Source organism: Carlito syrichta, unplaced genomic scaffold (genome assembly GCF_000164805.1).
Source record: "Carlito syrichta isolate Samal-C Ts95f unplaced genomic scaffold, Tarsius_syrichta-2.0.1 Scaffold91408, whole genome shotgun sequence".
Lineage (NCBI taxonomy): Eukaryota > Metazoa > Chordata > Mammalia > Primates > Tarsiidae > Carlito > Carlito syrichta.
The window spans coordinates 141,487-166,930 of NW_007035504.1; the positions used below are offsets into that span (position 1 = coordinate 141,487).

Sequence of the window (25,444 nt, forward strand, 5' to 3'; positions counted from 1 at the left end):
TAGAGACATTCAACTTCCTATCTAGGGATTACCAAGACACAGACAGACTCAGCGGGAAAAAGAATTGCTAGCAAAGGGTTTAGGCAATGGCTGGCCTAGGTTCTAACCTAGTTCTCTGTGAGGCCCCGGGTTCACTCTGCCCCTCAGAGTGTCAAGGTTTGACAGGGGATCCTGGTCCTGGCTAGGATAAGCCATTTTGCCCATGATTTCAGTCCCTCACTCACTACCTGTGCCTAGGAGGTCACTAGAAGTGGATGAAGGGGGCAACTCTCTAGGAGGAGAAATCACCTCTATTGCCTCTGAGAAAGAAGGGATGTAGGGATCCTGGGGCACTAGCGGGAGGGAGGTCCCAAGACCCAGAAGGACCTGCGTCCATAGACGTGTAGGCCATTACAGCCTTAAGCAAAGTAGGAGAATAAGAGAGGAGTGGGAGGAGTGATGGCTGCACTGGTTGGGGAGACTGGGTGGCTTTGGGGGAGAAGGGCCAGCTGCTTGCCTTGGCTCTTGCTTGCGAGGTGGAATTTCTCCTGTTCCTTCTGACTGGCGTGGCAAGTCCTCTCCTTTCTCACTAGCAAGGGCTGTCCTGGAGAGAGGAGGTGGGAGATGAGGGATGACCCTGACATTCTCTGAGGCTTGCTGCTGGTGAGTGGTCCTCTCCTTCCAGAAGGTTCTCAATGAGGGGAGGGCGAGCACCCACCCAAGGTGCCTTGTTGAGTCATTGCAGCCATCTGGAAGTACTGATCTACCACCTTCCTGATCACTCACAGTGGACCAGGAGACAGGTGTGGGCAGTGCATTTTGCTGAGTGGCTCATGCAGCCACCTTAATGAGACTTGGTTGTGACTTTCTCTAGTTGATTTAACTCCCTTGTGCCATAAAGTAGAAAGTATGAAACAAGGCCTTGCTGCTTAGGTCAGGAATGTCAACTGCAAGTGACTAATGAGTCTGTATAGTTACCAGCAAACAGGCTGGGTGGAAGGAGACAGAATGGGGAGGGGATCAGGGCTGTGCCTTGGTCACACCACCCGCCGCTCAGCAGGCTGTGGGTTTGCGGAAAGCAGGCACCGATTGCCAATCATCTGCTGTCCCAAGAGAAGTCAAAAATCTAGATGTCTGCATGGAGTTGCTTGGGCAATAAAACCTTGTGACCCAAAGGAAACATGTCATTGGCTATGTGGACACAGAAATAGGCATATCATTTGATGCTGTTGAATGGGAACTTTTTTTTTAAAGTATCTACAATTTGACCTCAATTATTTAGTATAATAGATTTATAGAAAAATGATCTGAGGGAAATAAATATTCTGTAATATGGCTGCACCGGTTGGTTTGTGATGGAGGAATTAAGGGGTGGAAGGAACAGCTTACCTCAATCAAGCTGGTGTGGTCTTTGGAATGATTTATGTGACATGTGTTCAATAGGAAATATCTTGTATTTTCCACTATGAACACTGTATCCCTCTCAACCTAGAGTGTCCAGACGGAAGGCACTATGCTGGCCCAGCACTGTTGGAACTGTCTTGGATTTTAAGCTTCCTCTGGGGACATTTCACAGAGGCCCAGGCAGTAGGGGCTAGGCTGCCTGGTATGAGTTGCCTTTTGCTTCCCTCTTTGGAGGAAGTCTGATCTTGCCTCTATGATCAACATTTGACGTCTCTGGAAATCACGAATTTATAGAGCTGGTTCCTGCCCATAAAGGGAAGAAGACAATTCCCTTTGCACACTGTTTCCATGACAGGGATAAATTCTCTTTGGGCATGGATACGTATCACCCCTGACAGCTGCAGCCTGCTTCCCCAGGGGCATGGTTTTGGAAGTCAGGGGTGGAGAACAAATTAGCACATCATAGTGTTTTGAGGACATCATCCAGAATTTTGTTCAGCTGACATACCTCATTAGACTAGAGATCGAAATGCTCTGATTGCTGGTTTTTAGGAAATGTGTCTGTGATTCTCCTGTCCACCTTGCCCTCCTTTTCTCCCTCCTCTGAGTCTGTGAGCTGCTGAGGGCAGAGTATGTCTTTCCTCTCTCCGTAACCTGCACGCAGCACAGGCCAACACAGCAAGAGCTCAGTAGTGTTTGGGGGAATGAATGAGTGAGCCACGGTTGCCTGTCTTCCTTATAACTTTTCTATTGTCCTTGGTTCGGCTATATCATTACAACTTTAAGCTTCTGAGAGTCTCTCAATGTTCTAAGGTAGCTGATGTGGTATCTCCAATTAAAGATGAAAGTACTGAGGCTTAAAGAGAGAAATCTTCCACATTATTTAGCTGATGGTGAAAGGGAGTCAAACACATAACCTGGTTCTGGAGAACCAATCCAGTAACAGGACATCAGAGGCCAGCCTAGACACACTCTGTGTCTGATGCTGAAGTGGTCCAAGATGGGAAGAAAGGCCTCAGCTGCATATGCAGCGACTGTGAAGTTTGGGGAGATTGTTTGCCACCATTCTGTGTACATGTCCTAAATGCTTTATGAAAGGTAGAACTTGCAAGCGATGAACTAGGATATTTGGAGGAAGAAATTTCTCAGTACTGAGGATGTGGCATGCCTTCTCCTGATTGCTTATAGTAAAAGGCAAGAAGCTAGTAACAAACTAAAGATGAAATTTATAATAAAAATGGAAGCAGAACTTAAAGACTTGGAAAAATCTCAGCCTAGCTGTGTTGCAGACAATGAGAAAACGTGTTCAGATGAGAACACCAAAGGTGTGGCTATGTGACCATTTGATAGGGAGACCTGCATAAATTGGCAAAGGACTGGTGCTATTCATCAAGGCAATGGAAGAATGATCCAGAGACATTTAAGAGACCTTGGGGTAGAGGTGGGGGACTACCCTTCCCTTCATATGCCCAGAATGCCAGGACCTTGGGAGCAGAACACTATCAAGGCTCTGCTCCTTGGATTTTGGTGCAGTGCTCTTTGGCTGCACTAGTTGTGGCTTGAGTGGGCCCAGGTGCAGTTCAAGCTGTCCTTCCAGAAGGCACAAACAGTAAACGCTGGCAGTATTGGTGCATATGCTGTGAGGTGCACAAGCAAATTTACCCCTACCTAGATTTCGAAGGTTGCCCAGGAGAACATTGGGGCCCTGGCAGAGAAGAGCTGCAGGGGCAGAACCACTAAGGAGAGTCCTTATTATAGCAGTGCTCAGTGGAACTCTGGGAGTAGGGCCACTCCTGAGATATCAAATTGGTAGAGTCACTAGAGGGCAACTCCAGCCTGGAAAAGCCATAGGCATGAGATTCTGACCTGTGAGATATACCATGTGGGCTACACTCAGCAAAGCATGGGGACAGAGCCTGTGGAGCCTTGGGGCCCAACTCCTGCCCCAGGTCATCCAAAATGCAAGGCTTCGAATCCAAGATTATTTTGGAGCCTTATGAGTAAATGTCCACCCTGCTGGGTTTTGGATTTGGTCAGGACCTATTACCCCTTTCTTCTTTCCTATTTATCCCTTTTGGAACGGGAATGTCTGTGTCTCTCCCACCATTGTATTTTGGAAGCACGTAACATGCTTGATTTCGCAGGCTCACAGCTGGAGAGCAATTTGACTCAGAATGAATTGTACCCATATCTGATTTAGATATTTAGATGACACTCTGAATTTTAGACTTCGGAGTTAATTCTGGAACATCAAAATGAATGCATTTCGCACGTGAGGACATGAGCTTTGGAGGACCAGGGGCAGAATGCTATGATCTGAATATTGGTGTCCCCCCAAGTTCGTATGTTAAAAGCTAGTAGGTAACATGATAGTATTAAGAGGCAGGGTCTTTGAGAAGTGATTAGGTCATGAGGTCATTACCAAAATAAAATGGATAATCCCATCCTTATGAATGGGATTAATGCCCTTCTAGGCCTATGTGACACAGAAGAGCCTGTGGGCTGTGGCAGTGACCAGATGCCACCAAATGCAAGATGATCTGTTAGCACGGTGAGTATATATGCTGTTGATTTGTCTGACCCACCCACCTTCCTGCATCTAGGCCAATGTGTGCGCAGAGACCTGCTCATGGGCATCTCTCAGCAACCCTCACTTCTACATTCAAGTTTTCCATCTCAACACTCTACCTTCTCCAGCAATTCCTTCAAGCAAGATCCTTTAAAGAGTTGACTCAACTAGCTCCTCTCCTCCAATTCTTTCTTGCATCTGTTCTAAGTTTTCATTTTGTGAAGTAGATCAAAGTCACCTGATTGTTGCTGCATCCAATCTCAGTCATTTCACCTGACGTATCACACCCCTTTTTCTTGAAATCCTTTCTTCAGATGCCTGTTGGTTCTCTTCTTACCTCATGGAAACCCTTCCTTGTCTCCTTTTCTGGTTCCTCCTTATCTCACTGACTTCGAAGTGATGTCACATTCCACAGGTCTGCTTAAATGACATCTAAATTCTAATGGCTCTTAAATTTTTAAATCCAGCTGACACCTCTTTCCTCCAGATTTGTATGTCAAGCATATCACCTGGTCCTCCTATAATCTTTTCATCTCAGAAAGAGGCAATCCTATTTTTCCAGTGGCTCTTTGCCTCATCCAACATATTCTCTGCATCTCACAACCAACCTGTGCACCGAGTCTTACGGGCTTTACCATCAAAATACGTCTGAAATCTGGCCAGTTCTCAACGCTTGCACCTTGCGTCCCCAGACTATGCCAGCAGTGCCTCTTAGCTTCCCATCAGTGGCTTCTAAGTCATTGTCAGAATGATTCTGTTAAAATATACACTGGATCATACTATTCTGCTGCTCAACTCCTCCTCTTGCCCCCCAACAGCTCTCATAAAAGCTAAAAAAACAGCCCTATGTGCTCTAACCCCCAGCCAGCCCCTGATACCATTTTCTTCTTCTTTGGTCCTTGCTCACTCCATTACTTCTGCACTGGCAACTGGGCTGGTCACCAAGTGTCCAATCATGCTCCCACCTCAGGAACTTTGCATTTGCTAGCATCTCAACATAGCTCACTTCTTTATTTTCTTAGGTCCCTGTTAAAATGTCACACTGACCACTCACATTCCAGACCAAACCCTCTTCCATTACTGTGCTCTAATTTTCTCCATAGCTCTATCACCATCTAATATTTTTATTTATGGTTGATGGCCTGCCCCCTCCCACTAAAATGTACATTTCTCCGGGACAGGACCTCACCTGTTTTGTTTTCTGCTCTCTCTCATAGGTAGGATAGTGTCTAGCATATAAAAAGCTCTATGTTTGATGGATTAAGTAATGCAGGTGGTAAAATAAGAAGCCAAATCAAGGTGGCAAGAATGGAATGGAAGAAGGGGGCAGATGAGTTGGCAGGTTTGGATCCATGGGATTTTACTTACGGGTTTGTGACTTGTACCAGTGACTCAGTAGGTTAAAAGGATACACACACACACACACACACACACACACACACACAGAGTTCAATTTGTTTCCTATTTACCATAACTGGCTTATGTTCTAAAGTTCCTATTGGTTCAAAATTAATTCCACACAAAAGGATCCATGGGATTTTACTTGCAGGTTTGTGACTTGTATCAGTGACTAGGTAGGTTAAAAGGACACACACACACACACACACACACACACACACACACACAGTTCAATTTGTTTCCTATTTACCATAACTGGCTTATGTTCTAAAGTTCCCATTGGTTCAAAATTAATTCCAAACAAAAAGATTCATGGGATTTTACTTGCGGGTTTGTGACTTGTACCAGCGACTCAGGAGGTTAAAAGGATGCACACACACAGTTCAATTTATTTCCTGTTTACCATAACTGGCTTATGTTCTAAAGTTCCTATTGGTTCAAAATTAATTCCAAACAAAAGGGTGTGCACAGCTGTTCCCCGTTGCCACAGCCTCCCCAAGCTTTCAAGCTTGCCCTGTGGTGGGCACATACCCTTCCTCTGGCACTCATCTGCTTGCAGCAGGGAGCCCCCCGCCATGCTTCCCCCCACACAGGCTTGTGTTCGATGCATTTCTGACATAGGGAAGCATGTGCTGGACAAATCCAATGGCATGAATTATGTTTTAGGATGCATCAGAGGATAAGAAAAAACTAAACTATTCAAAGTCATTCTGTGGTTAACACAATTATGCTCCAAACACGGTTTGCTGTAAAAAGTGAATGCCTTGAGAACATGTGTCGTTGAGGCAAGAAAGTGACAATTTAACAATGTGCAAGACTGTTCTTGAAATTCCAAGAGTAGGAAACATGTTGTGCGAGCTTCTAACAGAAGAAATAAAACACATCCTCCGGGGGTGTATTGAATTAAAATCACAATGCACCAGTAAATGATGAAAAGAGAATGAATAGAATAATACTGTCCACAGGGATTATGACCTTTATGTTCTATAACAAATTGCACAGAGGCATGAAAATCAAGTTTCTGTTCTGTCAGTGCCACTCTGCTTTCCTTTTATAGTTAATTAACCTTTTATGTGACAGAATACTTTTGGCATAACACTTTCATATTTATTGGTCCATAACTGAGATGGATAAATCATTTTCAAATGTGGAATGTGTGTAGAATCTTGACTTCTTGCAGTGAGTTGCAGCTGTACATAGTTCTCAAGTGTGTAAAATTTAGAGCTGTGCTCAAATAACAAGACTTTGTTTTTCTAGGTTTATGTTCAAGTAAAAGAGACTTCAATAGGCAGCCTTTATTAACTACTATACAAATCATTCTCTTTTTGTTATTAGAAGACAGCAAAATAAGATTGATTTTCTTTCCTTTTTGAAGCAATAGACTTTCCAAATTAAAAGCATACCATATTATAAAAACATGTCACAGAACACGAAATTGTTCAAACAAAAAAAATTAATTAAGATGATTTTCAAGTTCCCGAGTGGATTCTTTTATTGACTAGGCACGTTGGTGAGATGACTATTCCTAAGCAGTCCATAAATAGAAGGAAAATTCCTGAAAGAGAGGAAAATGACATATATTTGTATATATCAAAAAATTAATAAAAATTATATGTTCTGTTGGGGATGGTAGGGTTTAGAGAAAGCAAGCAAGTAGAAACTTAATAGAAATAAGGATGTTTATGGAAACAATGTGAAAGTGAATTGTTAAATTAAGGACACAACATTTGTATTCAGTAAAGACAGATAAATGACTAGTATGATGATGATTACAATACTATCCATTATGACATTTAAGGAGCGATTTCAGAATGGCAATGCCTTCTTTAACATAAACACTCTCATATTATATGAAATGGTTCCTATGGATCCACTCTGGCACAGTCCTTTCATTTAGTCATCTGATAAGAAACTGAACTTTCAGATATTTTTCAATTTTTTTACTAAGCAACCCCAGATAACTTGTTTTGATATGTTATACAAAGCAAATCTTCATTATTTCAAAAACCAGGTAGCCATCAGGAGGAAAAAACCCAATCACCGTGGAGAATTATCCACTGAGCAGGCATCTACTTGTTACAGCTCTGGTCACACTTGCCTCACCCTAAACAACTTCTCAACACCACGAAGTGCACCCAAAGCAACTCAGTGCATCCTTTATGGCTCCTTGGACCTAGCCCCTTCCTTTCTCTCCAGAGTCATCTCCCCTTAATTCCTCTCTGGGGACTCCTTATATGAACCCAAACACATGATGCTGTTTCATGTATCTCTTAACACCCCCTCTTCTACCTGTATTGGCCTGTTATGGTTAACATTTTTCTCCTCCCTGACTGTTTGCAAAATTTAGACTTTCAAAACCCATTCAAATTTCATCTCCTCCCTATTTTCAGACCAACTCCATTGCTTTCTCCTCTGCAGTGTCTCTGCCTTTATCTAGCTTATTATTGCAGGGTGCCAAGAACACAGAGGGCATCTCAGTGCCACCGGCATGAGTATTTGAATGAATCAGATTGATGATGAATCATTCATCAGTATTTGAATGAATCAGATGCAAACTGTTACTTTAAAGAATAATACTTTAAAAAGTTAAATATCTAATACAGCAAATCTATTTAGTAAGGCATTGCTTTAATCAATCAGTAAAGATTTCTTGAGTGTCTTGTGACTGCCTGCCTTAAGTTTAATAAAATGTGACAGACTCACTCGTGACTCTCAAGGAACTTACTGGAGGTGAAGGGCAATCCCCACAACATCAACTGATAGGTCAGAATTAGATACCTGCCAATCGAGTGCTCCCAGCCAGTATTCTTGGAGGGAGAGAAAAGAGTTCTCTTTTAGTTGAAGGAGTGAGGAAAGACCTTGAAGAACTGGCAGGATCTGGATAATCAGAGAGAGGAAAAGGTGGGAAAAGACCTAGAGAAGTGCTAGCGGAGGTCTTGTCTAGTTCCTCAGAGAGCTAGTCAGGCTCTCAGAACAGAGGCCGTCTCCCTTACTCCAGTGTGGCCACCATGCTTCACACAGATTGCCCATTATGGGGCCAGTCTTGAAAATACACTTCCTAATGTAAATGGGTTCCAGGAATAGGAGGAGACCAATGTGAGTTTCAGAAGAGTCAGGAGACTCTTAGACATGGAAACCAGCACCAAGGAGGTGTCCATACTAGACCCAACACAGCCTGCACCTCCTCACTCATACAGGCATCTAGTCTACCACATGCCAGATGTTGTGCTGTGTGTAAAAGACCATTTTAAAACAAGTTTTGGGCAGATGAGTTTTCTGTGTGGCTACAGGGGCCAATCTTGTATATAGTAATAAATATTCACAGCATTTAAAGGCGTTTCCTTCAGAAAAGCATATGAAAACACCAGGATCTCTATGGGGAACATTTATAAAAAAAAATACCGTGATCCAGTATATCTACTTTAGACATTCGTTCCATAGATGTATTCAAACATGGTTTCTAGCACTGCCTTCAATGAGAGCACAATATGAGAAACAAACTATGTGTCTGTCAGTAGTTGTGGCTTATTCATATATTATTCAGCCAATAAAAGAAAAAGATTGCTTTATAGTATAAAAATAGAAAATAAATTCTAAGGTATACTTTAAAATAAAACCAGGAGGGGAGAACACAATATTTTGTATGTAAAAGATAGTCATAATTTAAAAATATATAGATGCTTTACCTGTGCACAGACTACCTCTGGAAACATATATTTAAAAAAAAACAACAACAGTGGCCTGTAGGTGTTTTAGGGCGGGAGTGGGAATGAAGACCGGCTTTTCACAAGTCTATCTGGATTTTGTACCAAGCACATGTATTACCTATTAAATAAAGGCCATGTTTAGGTTTTCCAACTTGACATTTCCCACTGAAAAAAAGCCAATAGTTTTCAAAGTAAACATCTCATTTCCACTGAGAAACTAAATTAAGGAAATGCTCCTCAAGATGTGATAGGGTTACAACCCGATTAAGCCCATCTTAAATTAGAAATATCACTTAGTTAAAAATGCATTTAATACACCTATCAAGCACCATAGCTTAGCCTAAATTACCTTAAGTGTGCTAAAAACATATTAACCTACAGCTGGGCAAAATCATCTAATACAAGACCTATTTTATAATAAAGTGTTGAATATCTCGTGTATTTTATTGAATACTGTACTGAAAGTGAAAATCAGAATGGCTCACTGCCACTGCCTGGCATGGTAATAGAGTGCCGTACTGTGTATCACTAGCCTGGGAAAAGATCAAAGTTCAAAATCTGAAGTATGGTTTCTATTGAATGCGTATTGCTCTTGAACGGCTGTAAAGTCAAAAAATCATTAAGTCATACTATTCTAAGCCAGGACTGTCTACACTGCAAAACGTTCAGTGTTAGTGTTTCAAGAATTACCCGTTTGTCCCCCACTGAATACCTTGTCAGCCCCTGCCACGTCTATGTGTCAGGCTGTATGCTAGGATTGGGAGGGACAAGTCAAATAAGACACGGCTTGACCTTTAAGGAACCTAAAGTCTTGCGTCAGGGAGAAAGGCAAACACATCAACAAGCAGAGCAGAGGTCTAGCTTCAGGGTAACACCACCATCCCTGCACACTTCACCATGGTGTCTGCTCACTCATTTCATCTCCTGGCTTAGAGTGGTTTAGGTACTGGAGACTGTGCTATGAGGCAGACACGTGCACCCTGCCAGCAGCAGGGTTCACTTGATATATTACACACACACAACACACACGCACGGGACACAGCTTAGTAACCTGGTAAGTTCTCTTCAAATGGAAGGATGACTAACTTGATTCAATGAGGCTGAAGAAGTGCTAGTCTATTTTCCTCTACTATAAGATGCTGAACCACCCCATCCATTTCACTTACTCACATACGACTGCTTGTTCATTTACCATTTATTGGGCATAAGACATGGTGCCTACACTAAAGATGTTTATCATCTCATAGGCGGAGAAGAGGGTAAATAAAAAGTCCATCACAGGACACAACAGACAATTTATAGAGTAATGTGAAGGTCCTCAAGTACAGATTCTACGCCAGGTTAGATGTGAAGATAGTGGGTCTGGGAGGGTCTCCTGGGTGAGGGGACACTTCAAGTTTCACTTTCAGGTTTAGCTAGACCAGGAACAACTGGCTAGACCAAGACCTGGCTGAGTGGGTAAGGTCCTGTGACTTTAGGCAGAGAAAGGCACAGATAGGAAAGTGCTATGAGGGTTTTCAACATAGCAGGGTTGGAGCAAAGCGGGGAAGAGTGAGAACAGCAGAGGCAGCTGCGAGGTGGAGGCAACATCACATAGGACTTTGCTCAGAGCCGACGAAGTGGAGCTCTGTCCTGAAAGCCGCTGGAAGAGACTGGAAGATTCATCACATTAAGATCTGAAAACAATTTCAACAATGGGTGCTAATCACTGAAATAAATAACTGAGATCCTTGAAAGAGAGATCCCAGTAACATTTTGCATTAGATAAAGGACAGGGAAATTCAGCTGAAAAATGATCCATAGCCTTTCCCAATCAAAGATAAAAGCAGAACCAAGCAGAAAATATTGGTATTTTAAATATAATCATGGGCTTTCTCCTTTCTATCCCTATAAAACATTGAATATCAACAATACCTATTATCTGCATAGAAAACAATGCTTTATTATTTATATTCATCATATATATTCTATAAAATGGGTTAATTTGGGTCGAACTTTTGAGTATAATTTTTCCTCAAACCATTGGTTTTAAATTCTGGGACCTGTCTCTGTATACAGTGACCAATTAATTTATTTTTGAGTTAAAATAAGGGAGCTAGATGATCTGAATCTATATTGTCAACACTTTGGGGGTTTGGGGGGTCTTGGTTAACTGTTCCTAACACTGTCTGTGGGAAATCACCCTGATCACACTGACAATGCTGTTCATGTATTAAAACCCCTATTCTGTCAAATACTATGTGAAGCACTGAGGACAAGAGGATGAAAGAGTTAGGGCCCCTGTTTTATAAGGTCCTCAAGGTCTGGCCATGGAATCACTAACCAGAGCAAACAGAAGTTTGTACAAAGTTCTTGTTGGAACAGGACTAAAAAAGGCACTATCTCTGCTTTGGGGAATGGAGGTGGGCAAGCTTAAATTTAGGCAAAGTGGATACTACACTTGAAAATGGTTGCTAGCCGGGCTCGGTGGCTCAGTCTGTAATCCCCCGCCTTTGGGAGGCTGAGGTGAGTGGATTGCCTGAGCCCGTGGGCTCGAGACCCGCCTGGGCAGTGAGACGTCATCTCTACAATAAATCAAAAAATCAGCCGGGCATGGTAGCGCATGCCTGTAATTCCGGCTACTTGTAAGGCTGAGGCGGAAGGATCGCCGGAGCCCAGCAGGTCGAGTCTGCGGTGGCCGGGAGCGGCCACTGCACTCCAGTCCGGGCAACAGAGTGAAACTCCAACTCAAATAAAAAAAAAAGAAAATGGTTGCACTTTCAGCTTCTTTGCAGAACAGACAAGACCCTTCATTATGTGTCCTTTGCCCACCCAGCCAGCATCATCTCTTACTTTCTCCAGTTATCTAAGTTTCCCAGGTGATCGTATTTTCTTATAATTGTAAAAATTTACATGTAATATCAGATAAGAGCAAGCACTTTTTGTTTTTGGGTGCCAAGCATGCTTCATTATTATGCTCATTTTGTGGGTGAGGAAACTGTGGTTTAGGCTGCAGTTCAGAGAGATCAAGTCATTTACCCAAGTTTACCGTGCTGGGACATGGCAGAGCAGGAATATGAACGTTCCACGAATACCTTCCCTACATGGTTATCTTCTACTAGTCCTAGTATCTCCGCAGGCACCTTCTCCTACCTCTAACTACCCTGCCTGGGCTGCACAGCCCTCTTTCATGAGCTATATGTATCTCTGTCAGAGCCCTATTGGCACCTTCCTTGATCATTTCCCCAGTGGACTGCGGCAGTTTCAAGGACAGGAACCATGTTTTTTAATCACTGTTTTCCTACTGTCTGCAGCATAGCAGATGCTTAGCAAATATATCTGAGTGAATACTGACACTGATTTGACTCAGAATTCCCTGAGCACAAGAAGATTCAGAATCTAAATAAAGTCAAAGAATCTCTCCATGAAGGAACCTGAGACAGCGTGGGGTAGAGAAAGAGAAGGGGGCAGTTATCAATCATAAAGTCTAGCCAATGCTCAGTGTTGTGTAGGCTTCAATTTCTTCTTTGGTAAAATGTAGATGACACCTTTTTTATAGTTGTGAGGATTCAATAAGATAATTCACAGAAAGTGATAAGCAAATGCACCAATATATAAGTCATATCGTAGCAATACTAAAATTAAGAAATATAAACTAAACATGCTTTTAAGGGAGATCACAGAGGGATCATATCTGGTTTAACTGGATGAGAAGGCAGTGAGCTGAGTCCTGAAGGACACAGATGGTTTCTACAGGCAAAAGTACAGGGGATCAGCAAGCAGTGTTTTATCAGTCTACTGCCCTTCAGATTTTGAATTACTTGAATGTAGGGTTCCAAGTCTTCAAGATCTTCATGTTCTCAGTGCCTCCATTGTGTCTAGTATGGAACTCATGATCAATGCACGTTGTCAACTGAGAAAATGAATTCCAAGAGGGGAAAACAAAGGCTAGAAGAGGGATTTGAGAACAAAGCAACGTGCACTTAGGGCTTTTCTATAGTAAAGTGTTCCTACTGAAATGATTAGAGGCCGGGCTCAGTGGCTAAGCCTGTAATCCCAACACTTTGGGAAGCCGAGGTGAGTGGATAATCTGAGCCTGTGGGTTTGAGACCAGCCTGGGCAATTTGGCAAGACCTTATCTCTACAATGAACCAAAAATTAGCCTGGTGTAGTAGCATGTGTCTGTAGTTCCAGCTACTTAGAAGACTGAGGTGGAATGATCGCTGGAGTTCAGCAGGTTGACACTGGGGTGACTGTCAGTGTGCCACTGCACTCCAGTTTGAGTGATGGAGAGTGAGACTCCACCTCCAAAAATAAAAAGTAAAAAGTCAATGATTAGAAATAAGGCTTAGTAGAGTATTGTTCAGATAAGAGAAAATCTTGAAGGCCAATGAAAGAGTTCCTCTTCAACAGTGTTCTTGACCTTTCTGAATCACAATCATTTCTTACAGTCTGATGAAACTATAGACTCTTTAAAAAGGGAAAATAAACATGAAATTATACAGTAATTTCTATGAATTAGCTCTGAAGACCATCTGAGGGTTAACTGCCTACCTATCCATAATTCCTGATTTATTATTCTGTATGTCAATCCCGAAAAAAAATTATTAAAGAAAGAAAATAGTTAAAAATTTCAATAACATCACACACTGAAGAGATGTGATATAGGAGGGGGACCCCCAAAACAGGATCTATTTATAAAAAATTGTATATTGTTTTACATGTTTAAACTTCAGTCACCTTCAAAGTACTCTCCGTTTGATTCAATACACCCACTGAGATGCTTTTTCCACAGCTCAAAACAGTTTTCGAACTCATTAGTTTTGATGACTTTTAGTGCGTCTGTTGTTTTTTGTTTCACCTCTTCCACATTGGCAAAATGTTTCCCTTTGAGAACTTTTTTCATCCAAGGAAACAACAAAAAAAAGTTGCTCAGGGTAAGATCAGGTGAATAGGGAGGGTGGGGGCACAGGGGTTATGGCATTTTAGTCAAAAACTGTTGAACACTGTGCAGTGTGGGCAGGTGTGCTTTTAAGTCACCTGTCATAAGATGGGCAGATAGGCTGAAAGAATTTCCAAAAAAAATTTTTTTTTTCACTGAAGCTGAATGCAGCCTCCCCTAACAACCCAAGCTGGTACACAGATGCCCATGGGTTCCTAGAACACTGACCTAGTGGGGGAAACCTGGACTAAAAGAGGTCTGCCCTTCAAAAGATAATTCTGTAATTTTTTTGGGTCCCCCTTTATATATCACATTCCCTTTCTGTGCAAGAAAAAAAGTAAAATAAAAACAAACAAAATACAATAAACTTGTATTATTTTGGTCTATGACAATGATGAGAATTACTTTATTTGTTAAGATAATTTGTTTCAGGCTAATGATAGCTATTAAAATAAGCTTATATATTTCTCATATATACTCAATATGTAAATTCAACTTTGACAATTAAACTTCACATTTTCAGGTTACAAAACATTCTCACAATATTGTCTTAATTCTTAAACAACTATATGAGATAAGTATTTTAGTTATACTGATATAGAAAGTAAAACCTACCCAAAGTCATACAGTAAAATGGTAGAGCTCAAATATAAACACTTAAAAAGTAAAACTCTGAAAGTTTTTTGATAGCTTAGAAAAAAACATGAATGTCTGAAAAGAGAGAACAAATTTATAACATTTTTCCTTCACAGATCCCTAGAGTTTTACATTTATAAAATACATTTTATAAGAATTACAAAGGTAATGATTTGTTTTGTAAAATTCAGAAGCACAAAAAAATCATACTTCCACAAGAGTAAGATAATTTTTGTGAAAAATTTCCAGCATATCTGTGTAACTTTTTGCCTATGCATATACATTAAAAAAAATTGGGATCATATTACATGCATTGTTTGGCAAACTGCTTTTTTTTTCTTTTTCTTTTTTTTTTTTGAGTTGGAGTCTCCCTCTGTCACCCAGACTGGAGTGCAGTGGCCGCTCCCAGCCACCACAGCCTCAACCTGCTGGGCTCCGGCAATCCTTCCGCCTCAGCCTTCTGAGTAGCTGGAACTCCAGGCGCGCGCTACCACGCCTGGCTAATTTTTTGATTTATTGTAGAGGTGAGGTCTCGCCAAGTTGCCCAGGTGGGTCTCGAACCTGCGGGCTCAGGCAATCCACTCACCTCGGCCTCCCAAAGCTCTGGGATTACAGGCTGAGCCACCGAGCCTGGCCGGCAAACTGCTTTTTAACTTAATAATTTTTGAAAAAAATTCATATTATTCACTAGACTGCTATATTTTTATTGAAGGAAGTAATCTGAATCTTTAAAAATTGTGATGACCTGAGCCTCCTATCTCTGCAGCTTATAGCAAATCTTACTGGGTTTGACTTGTTTACATTCAGGAAGTTGCTTCTCTGACTTGAGGAGTTAATTTGCCATAATCACTAGTGTTGATACTAGGAAACTAGCATGGGTCATTTTCCATGTGACTTTAGGTAAGCACGAAACTGTCTGTATCTTTCATCACAAGTCGGACTTATTGGAACAAAAGGCAAGCTTACCTTTATTTGCTCTAGGTGCACAACCAGTTCCTTTGACAATCCAAGATGGCTGACAATTCCTAACAAAAGAAAAGATCTTTTTACTCAAAATAAAGAGAAAGAAATCCCCCAAGAAATAAAAAGTAAACATTTTACATAATCTACAATTAAACAAAAACTTAAGCCAAATGATTAAAAAATAACTTTATTAAATATTTGTCAGTTTTAAGAAGTGCCCTCAATTACTAATCAAATAATGTATTACAAATAACTAGTTATGAGGTTTTACATTTGTTTAAAAGGGAATAATTGGCCCCAATTAAACTGACTAAACTAAGGCTTTTTAGATTACTAAAACAAATTAAACTTTTTAAAATGAGAATTTAGGTGATCTTAAAACCTTTCTAAAATGGATAATGAAACTTGCTAAGTTGTAATCTCCCTGTTTTAGTAGTTATATTAAGATAAATTAAGTGAGATTAAAATCTTATTTGATTTATTTACCTTTGAAAATGAAGACCGTTTAAGGGTTACACATCCTCAGCCTTGGCGAGTGCGACCTCAATTAGTCAAGTCAGAAAGTCTTTAAAAGCTTTGTGCTTATTGCTTCCAGCATGGAGCGAGGTGTTCATTAAGGTACCAAAATTCTCATAAAAAATCCAAAGTTGCACTAGTGAAAAAACGCTCAACAAGATGAAAACTGATCACATCTTTTTCAGAAAATCCAGTAGTTATTTTAAAACCAGTTTTTAAACAAGATTTGGTTTTGCGTAGTTTTAACGTGCCACTCAAGCAGCTTGATACCATTTGGACTCTTTAAACAGCATTTAAATCTACGGTGAGTATAATGGTACATTTAATTTTATACCAGTTTTAAAATAAGTTGTACAATGTTTAGTGTGACCCTTTTATGACAAGCATTGTTAAATGAATTCTTTCCCTGTTTACAACTATTTATGAAGTCCTTTTTAAATAAAAATAAAACCATGAAACTGTTAGCTCACACACACAAAATTTCTTTCAAAAGTTTATTTAGTATCAAGCAAGAGGAGACTTTGCTTAACACTACAGAACATTTCAAGACTTGAGTTACAAAAGAATACCACATTATTTGCACTTGTAATTGGCTTCCCTTTTTACGCATGTTGGCAAGAGAAAAAAAAAAAAACTAGCATATGGCTGAAAGATAAAATAACTAAATTCTGTGGAAACCTTTAAAATGAAAGGTGAGGCTTAAGTTAAAATAATAGATTAACATATTTAGTAAACCTATTTTTTTGTTTAACACTAGTTAATCAAAGTTATTTTTTTTTCCTTTTGATAACCTATTTTTTCATATACAGACTGGAAATAACAAAATTTTACATGTCCTTTTTTTTGTTTTCTGCCCAGGTTGATGTTTCAACAAAGTAGTTTTAAGTTCCATCCATTCAGGTATTAAGCATTTTGATTTATTTAAAAAGGGATTGTTCATAGAAAAAAATTACTTTGAACAGTATACAGGACTGGTGGAGATTGGCTATTTCACAACATCAGACAGTACAATCAGTATCTGCCATATGGCTGGTCTCGGTAGACGCCTTTCGCTGTCCTCGCTGAAGGTGCCTTGTGTCTTGAGTTAGTCCACTCCTCTTGCCCTAAAATCAGGAAGATGAATCACAATTAGATCACTGCCATGAATCCCAGTGGCAGAATTTCATTAAGCCCTGAACCAATGGTATGTGTCATATTAAAGGTATATATCCCTGATGTACAGAAAAAAACAAGAAGCTTGCTTTAAAAAATCACAAACACAATGGAAAATAATGATCTCATTAGTAAAACTTATCAGCATATAAAGAAAAATAGTTTTGGCATCTTAGTGGCAACCAACTTTGCAAGAACTTTCCTTTTGGTTACTCATCTAACAGAAGATCACAAGCTCAGGTTACAAATAGAACTAACTGCCTTTCACTAAACATAATGACATTTACAAGTGGGAAAGAGAATGGGAAAAGGATCATTTAGATTTCTTCTAATAGTGAAAACAAAAACTGTGAAAACAAAGAAGAAAACACAGACAAGTAACTGTGAAGACAAAAGAGAAAAAATTGGAGAGCAAATTGGGAAGGGAGCAGATTGAAAAAGAAAAATGTCTCATTCTTCACAGGTTCTCTCAAAGAAAAACTAAGGGAAAGTTACATCTGGTGCATATTCACACTCAATAACACTTCATGAATATGAAATAAACAATGATATAATATCAAATTTCATCATAATACTAAACCCATACTGGACAGTGGTATTAATAACAGAGGACATTCTATCATCTTTATCTCCTGAAATTAAACACTTGTTCAGCCTGAAGATAACTTTTATTTTTAATGAGTTATTTGCAGGTCTTTGACATCAAACAGTTAACATCCCTGCTGCAATATACAGCAATTTAAAAGTCATGTGTCCACAGAGACCAATTTAAAAAGCTGTGAAGGAAAAATGCTTAAAATGACCTCTTCTTTTGATACAAACATGCAATCAACGTCATTCCTTCAAGCTAACTTGCATCAATTTAAGTAGCTGACATTCAGCAAACCAACATATTTCTCTTAAGTGTTTGTTACAAATAACAAAAAAAAAAGATTAAAAAAATCCAAAGTGCAGCCATTACAGCTTCAGGCAGGTGATACAACAAAATGGACTTCAAAAGGTTTAACACTGGAAAATGATTTTTCAGTTATGTTCAGAGAAATGTCCTAACATCCATTAACCACAATCCTGATTCACTTGTACTTGGTACCAGGCATTCATCACAGCTTTGCAACTGATTGAAGCTTCATGTTCTCTGATCTCCTTGCCCTACGGCAAAGGCACTTCTTACTATCATTATGTTGCTGCCGCCAATTCTTTTAATTAAACCTGTCATCCTTCTGCATATTGAGACTCTGGATGTGGAGGCCCCAGCATCTCCACCAGCTCTACTGAATTAAGAGAGGTTTAGCTGTCTCCTTGTAAGCTTGATAGACCCTGTATCTCCTCCCTATCTCAATGCTTTTGTAACCTTTATGAAATGACTCCCAGTGTAATTTTTTCAGAGGACTTGAGATTGGAAATGAATTAAAATATAAAGACCGAGGTGGGAAAATCACTTTAGAGCTGTAGTCTCAAATGCTTCATTTCCCTTTACTGTCAAGAAGCAGAGACACTTTAAAAAGACCCATGCCATCAAGTGTCTGCAGCTTGGCAAACTCATCTGTAAGTGAGAAAATCGGCAGATGGCAATCAACCCAAACAGAAAATCATGTTCAAAATCTGAATTCATGCAATTTTCTGCAAGTCTAGCCTTCTTTTAATATTAAATTAAATATTAAAGGAGTCTCTGAAAATAGCTAGATATGCACAAATGAACTGAGAGGAAGTTGCTGTTTTAGACTCAAAATTTCTCTTCCAATTAAGATATTTAAGGTACTCTTTGGCCATTTCTCTTCTCTCTATGTTCAGGCACTCACCATAGGAATCGTAAGTCTCATCACTGAGTCCATGTCCATAATCATAGTAGTCAGCACCACTGCAATGAACAAAACAAAACACAGTGAGGACAAAATGATTTGCCTGTGAGTGTAAATCATACTCAATGAAGTATTCTAAAACTTTAAGCTAACTAATGAAAAGTAGAGCTAAAAACTGATAGAAATTCCCATTGAATCGCAGAGTCCTAGGACAGAAGCCTTAGACTTTAGGATTAACAAAGTTTCCTTGCTCAATTTCCCAATTTAACATGTAAGTACGTTTTGACATCTTAACTGCAACAACTGGCCAATCGACATACAGTAAGTGCCCGAAGTGCAAAAGGGAATACAAAGACTGGGAGTCTGCAGAAAAGGAGGATGTGTGTGAGGACAATTCTAGCACCTTGTGCCAAGAACTAGGGTTGGGGGTTTGGGCAAGGCGCTGTGGGAGTGGAGGAGGTAAACACCATGCCTTCTTTCCTACAGATGAAAAGTTTACAGAAGGCAAAGACTTTATTTCTTCTTTAACCTTGACCTACCAGAAAACTTGGTGCTATAGGAATTGTGAGCACTTTAAATTACAATACATTCAAAACAAGTGCCCCTATCGAATGTTTTCTTTCCTCAGCACTGCTGCACTACCATCAGGAAGTTGCTGGCAGAAGGCAACTCTGCCTCAGTGGTCCTGTGAGATAGGAGAGCAGGGAAACGGATCTCTGCAGTCTAGTCGCAAGCCTGGTTCTATAAGGCCGGGATCTTTTTAAAGTATAGGCAAGTCCATTATCTAATACACAACATTATTGAGACAGTACAAGGAGGGAGCCTGTTATCTTTGTCATTTTGCATATAATGCCAAACAAACAAACAAAAACCTACATAGGCATAATGTATTTGAACTAGGACTAATTTTGTAATAAAAACAGACTTGTGGAAAATCTAGATTACTAAACCATAACATTTTGTGTATTTGAGGAAGAGTTTCACCCTCTCAGGCTTTCCTCTTTCCCACTCAACTTTGTAGGGAAACAATCATCTTGAGTCTGTTATCTTAGACTATCAGGGAGATAAACATCCCTGTTCTTTCAACTTCATACAATCAAGAAGTTTGTAATCAAAATGAAAAATAAGCAACTCAGCTGTTTAACACCTTAGGAAGTCACCAGCTGCTGAGATCCCTCCTGCATCTCACATCACAACATCCCCAGTCTAAGGCAAGCAGGACGGTGACACCCATTTTATAGAAAGGGTACTGAAGACAAGAAAGGCTCATAAAAAGGCAGCCTAAAATCATATGGACAACAGCACAGCTAAATCTATTTCACGACAAAGGTCAGACTTGTTGGCTACATCCACACCTGATTTCCCTACCAATTCCTTCCTCGGGTAAATGACATCAGAAACAAATCACCAAATCCAAAGACAACAGCACAGCATGGCAATTCCTAGGAGGAAAAACATCAGCAATAGAGCTATGTTCCTTTCTGTCTCACGTGCGCAGGGATGGATCTTCACATTTGCTACTCCTGCCAGAAAGGTTCTCCTCTCTTCTCCTCCAGGCTACTTCCTACTCAAGTCTTTAGCCTAAATGCCATTTCCACAGAGAACCCTCCCAGTCACCCAGGGTTAGGTCGGTTTGCCATGACAGCTTGCTTCAGTTTCTCATCCTTCTCCTGGCCTTAAACAGACCCTCACATGCATGTGTTGAGTGGGTGCATGGAGGGGGCACCTCCATCACTCTGGTGTGTCAAAGATGGTTTCCTGGAGAAAGTAATGCTTACACAGTGTTCTGAAAGACCAAGATGGAGGTGAAAAAAGGCTGAGGAGGAAGGATGAACAGAGGCCAGGACAGCAGTGGCCTTCTGGGCAGACAAAACAGTATATGCAAATACGCTGAAAGGTCTGGGTGTCTACAAGTATTTCTAACAAACAGAGTTAAATAAGTATTGATAAAATTCCTAGGACAGAATATTCCCTAGTATAAAATGCTTCTTTCAAATGTAGAATACAGGCCCCACCTTGTTAGCCTGGTTTAATCATATCCTTACAAGTTAATTAAATACAGTGTAATATAGTGGTTATGAGATGAGCTCCCAGTATAACATAAGCTCTCTGGAATATGCTATGTTAAACTCCACTAGCTCTTTTAAATGTTGTTCAGGAACAAAATACTCACTACTTTAGCTGACCTATTGCACCAAGTGGCAACATGCAATTTTTCCACAGAGACACCTGTAACTACAGAGTTTTAAAAAATGGTCTTCAAACTGAGGGCTGGCACTCCTAGGGAATTTGGAGAAAAGGAAGGGAGTGTAAGAGGAATGAACTATTGTGAGCTTGGCCACTGCTCTATTGACAGCTTCTCAAGTGTGTGATCTCTCCTAATGTAAAAAAACCTTATGCTGTCACAGACAGGGGAGCTGAGGCCTGGACAGAGTCACCTGCCCAGGGTCATACAAGTTAGAAGGATACATTTGAGGCTCCGGACACTACAATGCCATGTGCTGTAAACAAATGCTAGAGGTGGGCTTTGCTCACTGTGGTCGGCTACCTTATGTGATTGATTCCCACTTTACTATAACCTACCCTTTCATTCTTCCAGAATGTGTCATTTGCTCAAATGATCCCTCTTCATGCTTAGAAACAGAGGCTAGGGTCCTCATAACCACTATGTTACACTGTATTTAATGAACTTGTAAGGATATAATTAAACCAGGCCAACAAGGCGGGGCCTATATTCTACATATGGAAGATGCATTTATACTAAGGAATATTCTGGCCCGGGCATTTTATCAACACTTATTTAACCCTGTTTGGTAGAAATACTTGTCGACGCCCAGACTTTTCAATGTATTTGCATATACTGTTCCTTATTGCCACATGATCTGCTTTACTTCTCTCTATGGTCTCAAATTCCTCCTCTCCCTTTCTATAGACGTAATTCTACCTCAAGGCATAACATACATTTATGATGAGAAGAGAGACTGGCTGAAAAAAGAGCCGAGAAATTTTTATATTCAAGAAGATAATTAATCCAGCATAAACAAACAACAAATGAAATATGGCGTTCCTATGTCTTGATAGATAGTTTTAAATGTAAGAATGCTACTAAAGTAGAATATTTTTTCTGACTTGAGAATAGAAATTCAAAATCAATCAAAGCCTTTGAGAAAATGTCAGCATCAATATTGGTCTTCAAATTGGGTCTTCAACTGCTGTGCAACCTTGGGAGTGTGACTCCTTCTTCCTGGGTCTTCCTGCTCATCTGTCAAATCAGGGGTTGGCTAGACATTGCTCAGATCCTCTTGCAGCTCTAATTTTCTCAATAGCTCATTCACAGCATCTGGCCCCAAAGTAGTCAAAAATAACTTCTCATTTTGTTGAAAATAAATTGGCTTATGCTTCTTGGAAACTCAGTTCTAAATTAAATGAACCTCAGTCTTCTTTCCAAAGGTCAGAAGTTACATCATAATGGCTCCTTAGACAAATAAAACCTTGATGTTCTTGAGAATTTTATCTCTGTTGCACAGATAAAATGAGTAACCTCTTCATAAAACTGAAAAGAATTTCCTTTACTGAGTCAGTTCCCAATTGTTTAACTTGGAACTGTAAATGACAGATCCTGAGACTAATAAACAGAAGAGTCTAACAATTGCTTTCTGACCAAACTAAGTCTTCTTTATTAAATGAAGTGAACAGTAATGAACATCAGTATAGACTGGAAATTTGTCTGTGAAGTACTCTAACACAGCTCAGCATTAAAAAAAAGAGGGTGAAGAATGTTTTCCAATGAACAGGAAGATAAAAGGTAGCATGATTTGGTCCAGCAATGGTTTGGTGATAAGACAATCTTAGTTTTGACAAGCGAAAACTTTAAACTGACATTTGCTATCATTTCACCCAGTTTCTGATTATTTATTGCAAGACTGTCATCAAGTCGAGAAGCTGGGAGCAGCTGAGCCCCATTCTCATACCTGTCAGTTCCATCCGAATTGCTTTCACAGCATTTCATTTCGTAAACCTCAAATGTCTATTAACCAAAGACGTGTCCTATTTCCCAAGGATAAACTAAAAACCCAATATATGGCAAAGAGAAAATGTTCTAAAAATCTCTTCCTTTATGAGGAATTTTCATACTGACTTATAAAATTATGACACAATATATTGACATTAATAACAGGCAAGAAAACATTAGGCTGAATATTCCTCAGTTCCATCAAAAGGGATCAAGATGAAGCCCCTCCCTCAATAGATCAAGAGTGGGCTTCCTTCACTGGCACTAAGATCACATCTTCCTAGGCCATTACCCTCCTTCCATGTTCTACCTCATTATCAGGGGTCAAAGGAAGTCAAAGTGCTCAGCATAATTCTTGGTTTTCTCAGAGGTTTTTTATTTCATCAGTTGGAGTCAAAAGATAGCCTCCAACATCAGGAGAAAGTATATCCCTCTGTCCCTCTCCTGACTGGAGTCAAAGAATAAACTGCAGCACATGAACTGAGTTCATGTCTACCTAGGCCTTCCAACTACCCATTTACCAAGGTCAACAGGAAGAACACAAATTCTAAGGAAAAAGATTCTGAGTGGGACAAAGTCCACCCTTCCCCAGATGGCCCCTTTGTATGAGCGGGATTAAAAAGGAACTCCTAACATTTATCTTTTCTTTGCCCCTTCAATATTTTCAAGCCTCTCCACAAATTTCTACTTTAAATTCACTAGAACTAACCTATTAGGCCCTTTGCTTATATCTATGCCAGGTTAGGGAACTTTGGGCTACTAGGTTACTCTTTGTCTCTAGCACACTTAAAGTTCTGCACAGACTCTGCCTGTCCTCATCTACTACCCTGCCTTCCAACTCTGCTACTGTGACCTTTGGAATTCATGGCTCATCACTGGCAAAAATCCCCTGTATATTTTCAGTCCCTTGTTTGAAACGTTTTTTCTCAATGGAAACTTGATTCACTTCTAATGACAAGTCTTCCCTGGCAGTCCTTTTCACTTTTTTCTCCCACAGCCAAGGTACCACTGGGCCTGGAGGAAAAGGAAGTATTCTTTTTGTTAATCTCTTCCTCCCCTAACAAATACACACCATTATGCCTTACTCCTCTGTACAAACACCCAGCTTCGACTATCCCAATAGCATCGCTGTTATGAGCCTTGGTAGTTTCAGTATATGGGACGAGGATCCTTCAAACAAGCAGGTCACTCAACTCCCTGGACTCCTCTTGTCCACTAATCTTGCCTCCTTTAGCTATTCATTTCCATGTCATATCCTAGGATGTTGTCATTATCAATAATTTAGGTCTTCAATTTCATATATCCCATTTGCTATGATATCCTCTTTCAGTTTCTAGTATTATAGCAACTATCCTTTCAAATCTGCTGATATTCCCTTAACCTTTCATTCCTTGTCAAGAAAACCACTGAACTTTAGGTTGCTAAATTTAAGGGCCAATTCTCAGTCCTCATGTTATGTGACAATAACTGTCTTATGACACAGTTGATCACTCTCTTCCTTGATATTCTCTACGTTGCTATACTTCCTGGTTTCCTTCCTACCTCATTGGCTACTTATCAGTCAACCTGACAATTCCTCTTCTTCCCTCAGACATCTTGAAGTTGGAGTGCTTCAGAGTTCAGATCTTTGTCCTCTTTTCTTATTTATATAAATTCGTGGTGATTTTATCTAGTCTCTTGGTCTTAAATATAACTAAATTAAAAACTCCCACATTTACAGCTTTGGTCTAGGTATTTCTCCTAAGGTGTACATTTCTGTATTAACCTCCCACTCAACTTCTTAAATCTAATAGATACTTCAAGTATAACACTACATTGAACCTCTGATCTTATGCCTACATCTGCTCTACATATGCCTTCCTACATCTCAGTTGACAGCAAACTTATCTTGTTTGTTTAGGACAAAAAGTTTGCAGTTCTTTTTTTCCACTGGCTATTCCCTTTGCTTGGAATATTCTTACCTACAAATACCTGCATAGCTAGCTGTCTCCTTCTCAAGTTAGCTCAAATGATGCTGCCTCAGCAAGGTCTGGTCAGATGAAAATTCCAGCTCCCTATCATGACAATCTTGGTCTACTTCACTCTGCTCTAATTTTTCCTATAGAATTTGCCACCTTCTCAATACATTGCATACCTATTTATTATGCCTATTGTTTGATTTCTCTCAAGAGAATGTTAAGCCCTACAAAGGAGGGATGTGTGGCTGTTTTATTCACTGATATACTTCAATTCCCTTAGAAGAATGCCTCATACATAGTGGGTACTCAGTAAAAATATGTGAAATAAACTGACTGAATTACAACAAAACTGTTGAAAAATTATGTGCCCAGGAAATTTAGAAAAGATAAAGTGCCTCCTAATTCCAAAGGCACTCAATGATACTTAGTA

The 25,444-nt window shown here is 40.0% G+C and overlaps 1 protein-coding gene across 2 annotated transcripts in view; it reads right to left on the reverse strand.

Annotated features, from left to right (window-relative positions):
- Positions 1-5,721: 5,721 nt before the first annotated feature.
- Positions 5,722-25,444, reverse strand: part of KHDRBS3 (KH RNA binding domain containing, signal transduction associated 3) — a 222,788-nt gene continuing 203,065 nt past the window's right edge. Inside the window, exons 8-11 of one of the 2 annotated variants that reach the window (XM_021712876.1) lie at positions 19,045-19,103; positions 17,047-17,196; positions 15,581-15,639; positions 5,722-6,905 (exon numbers count right to left, since the gene is read on the reverse strand). In XM_021712876.1, coding sequence (XP_021568551.1) covers positions 17,105-17,196; positions 19,045-19,103 — 151 coding nt within the window. In that variant the 3' untranslated portion in view covers positions 5,722-6,905; positions 15,581-15,639; positions 17,047-17,104. Of the gene's footprint in view, positions 6,906-15,580; positions 15,640-16,063; positions 17,197-19,044; positions 19,104-25,444 lie in introns of both variants that reach the window. The other variant, XM_008059199.2, reaches the window with a different exon arrangement.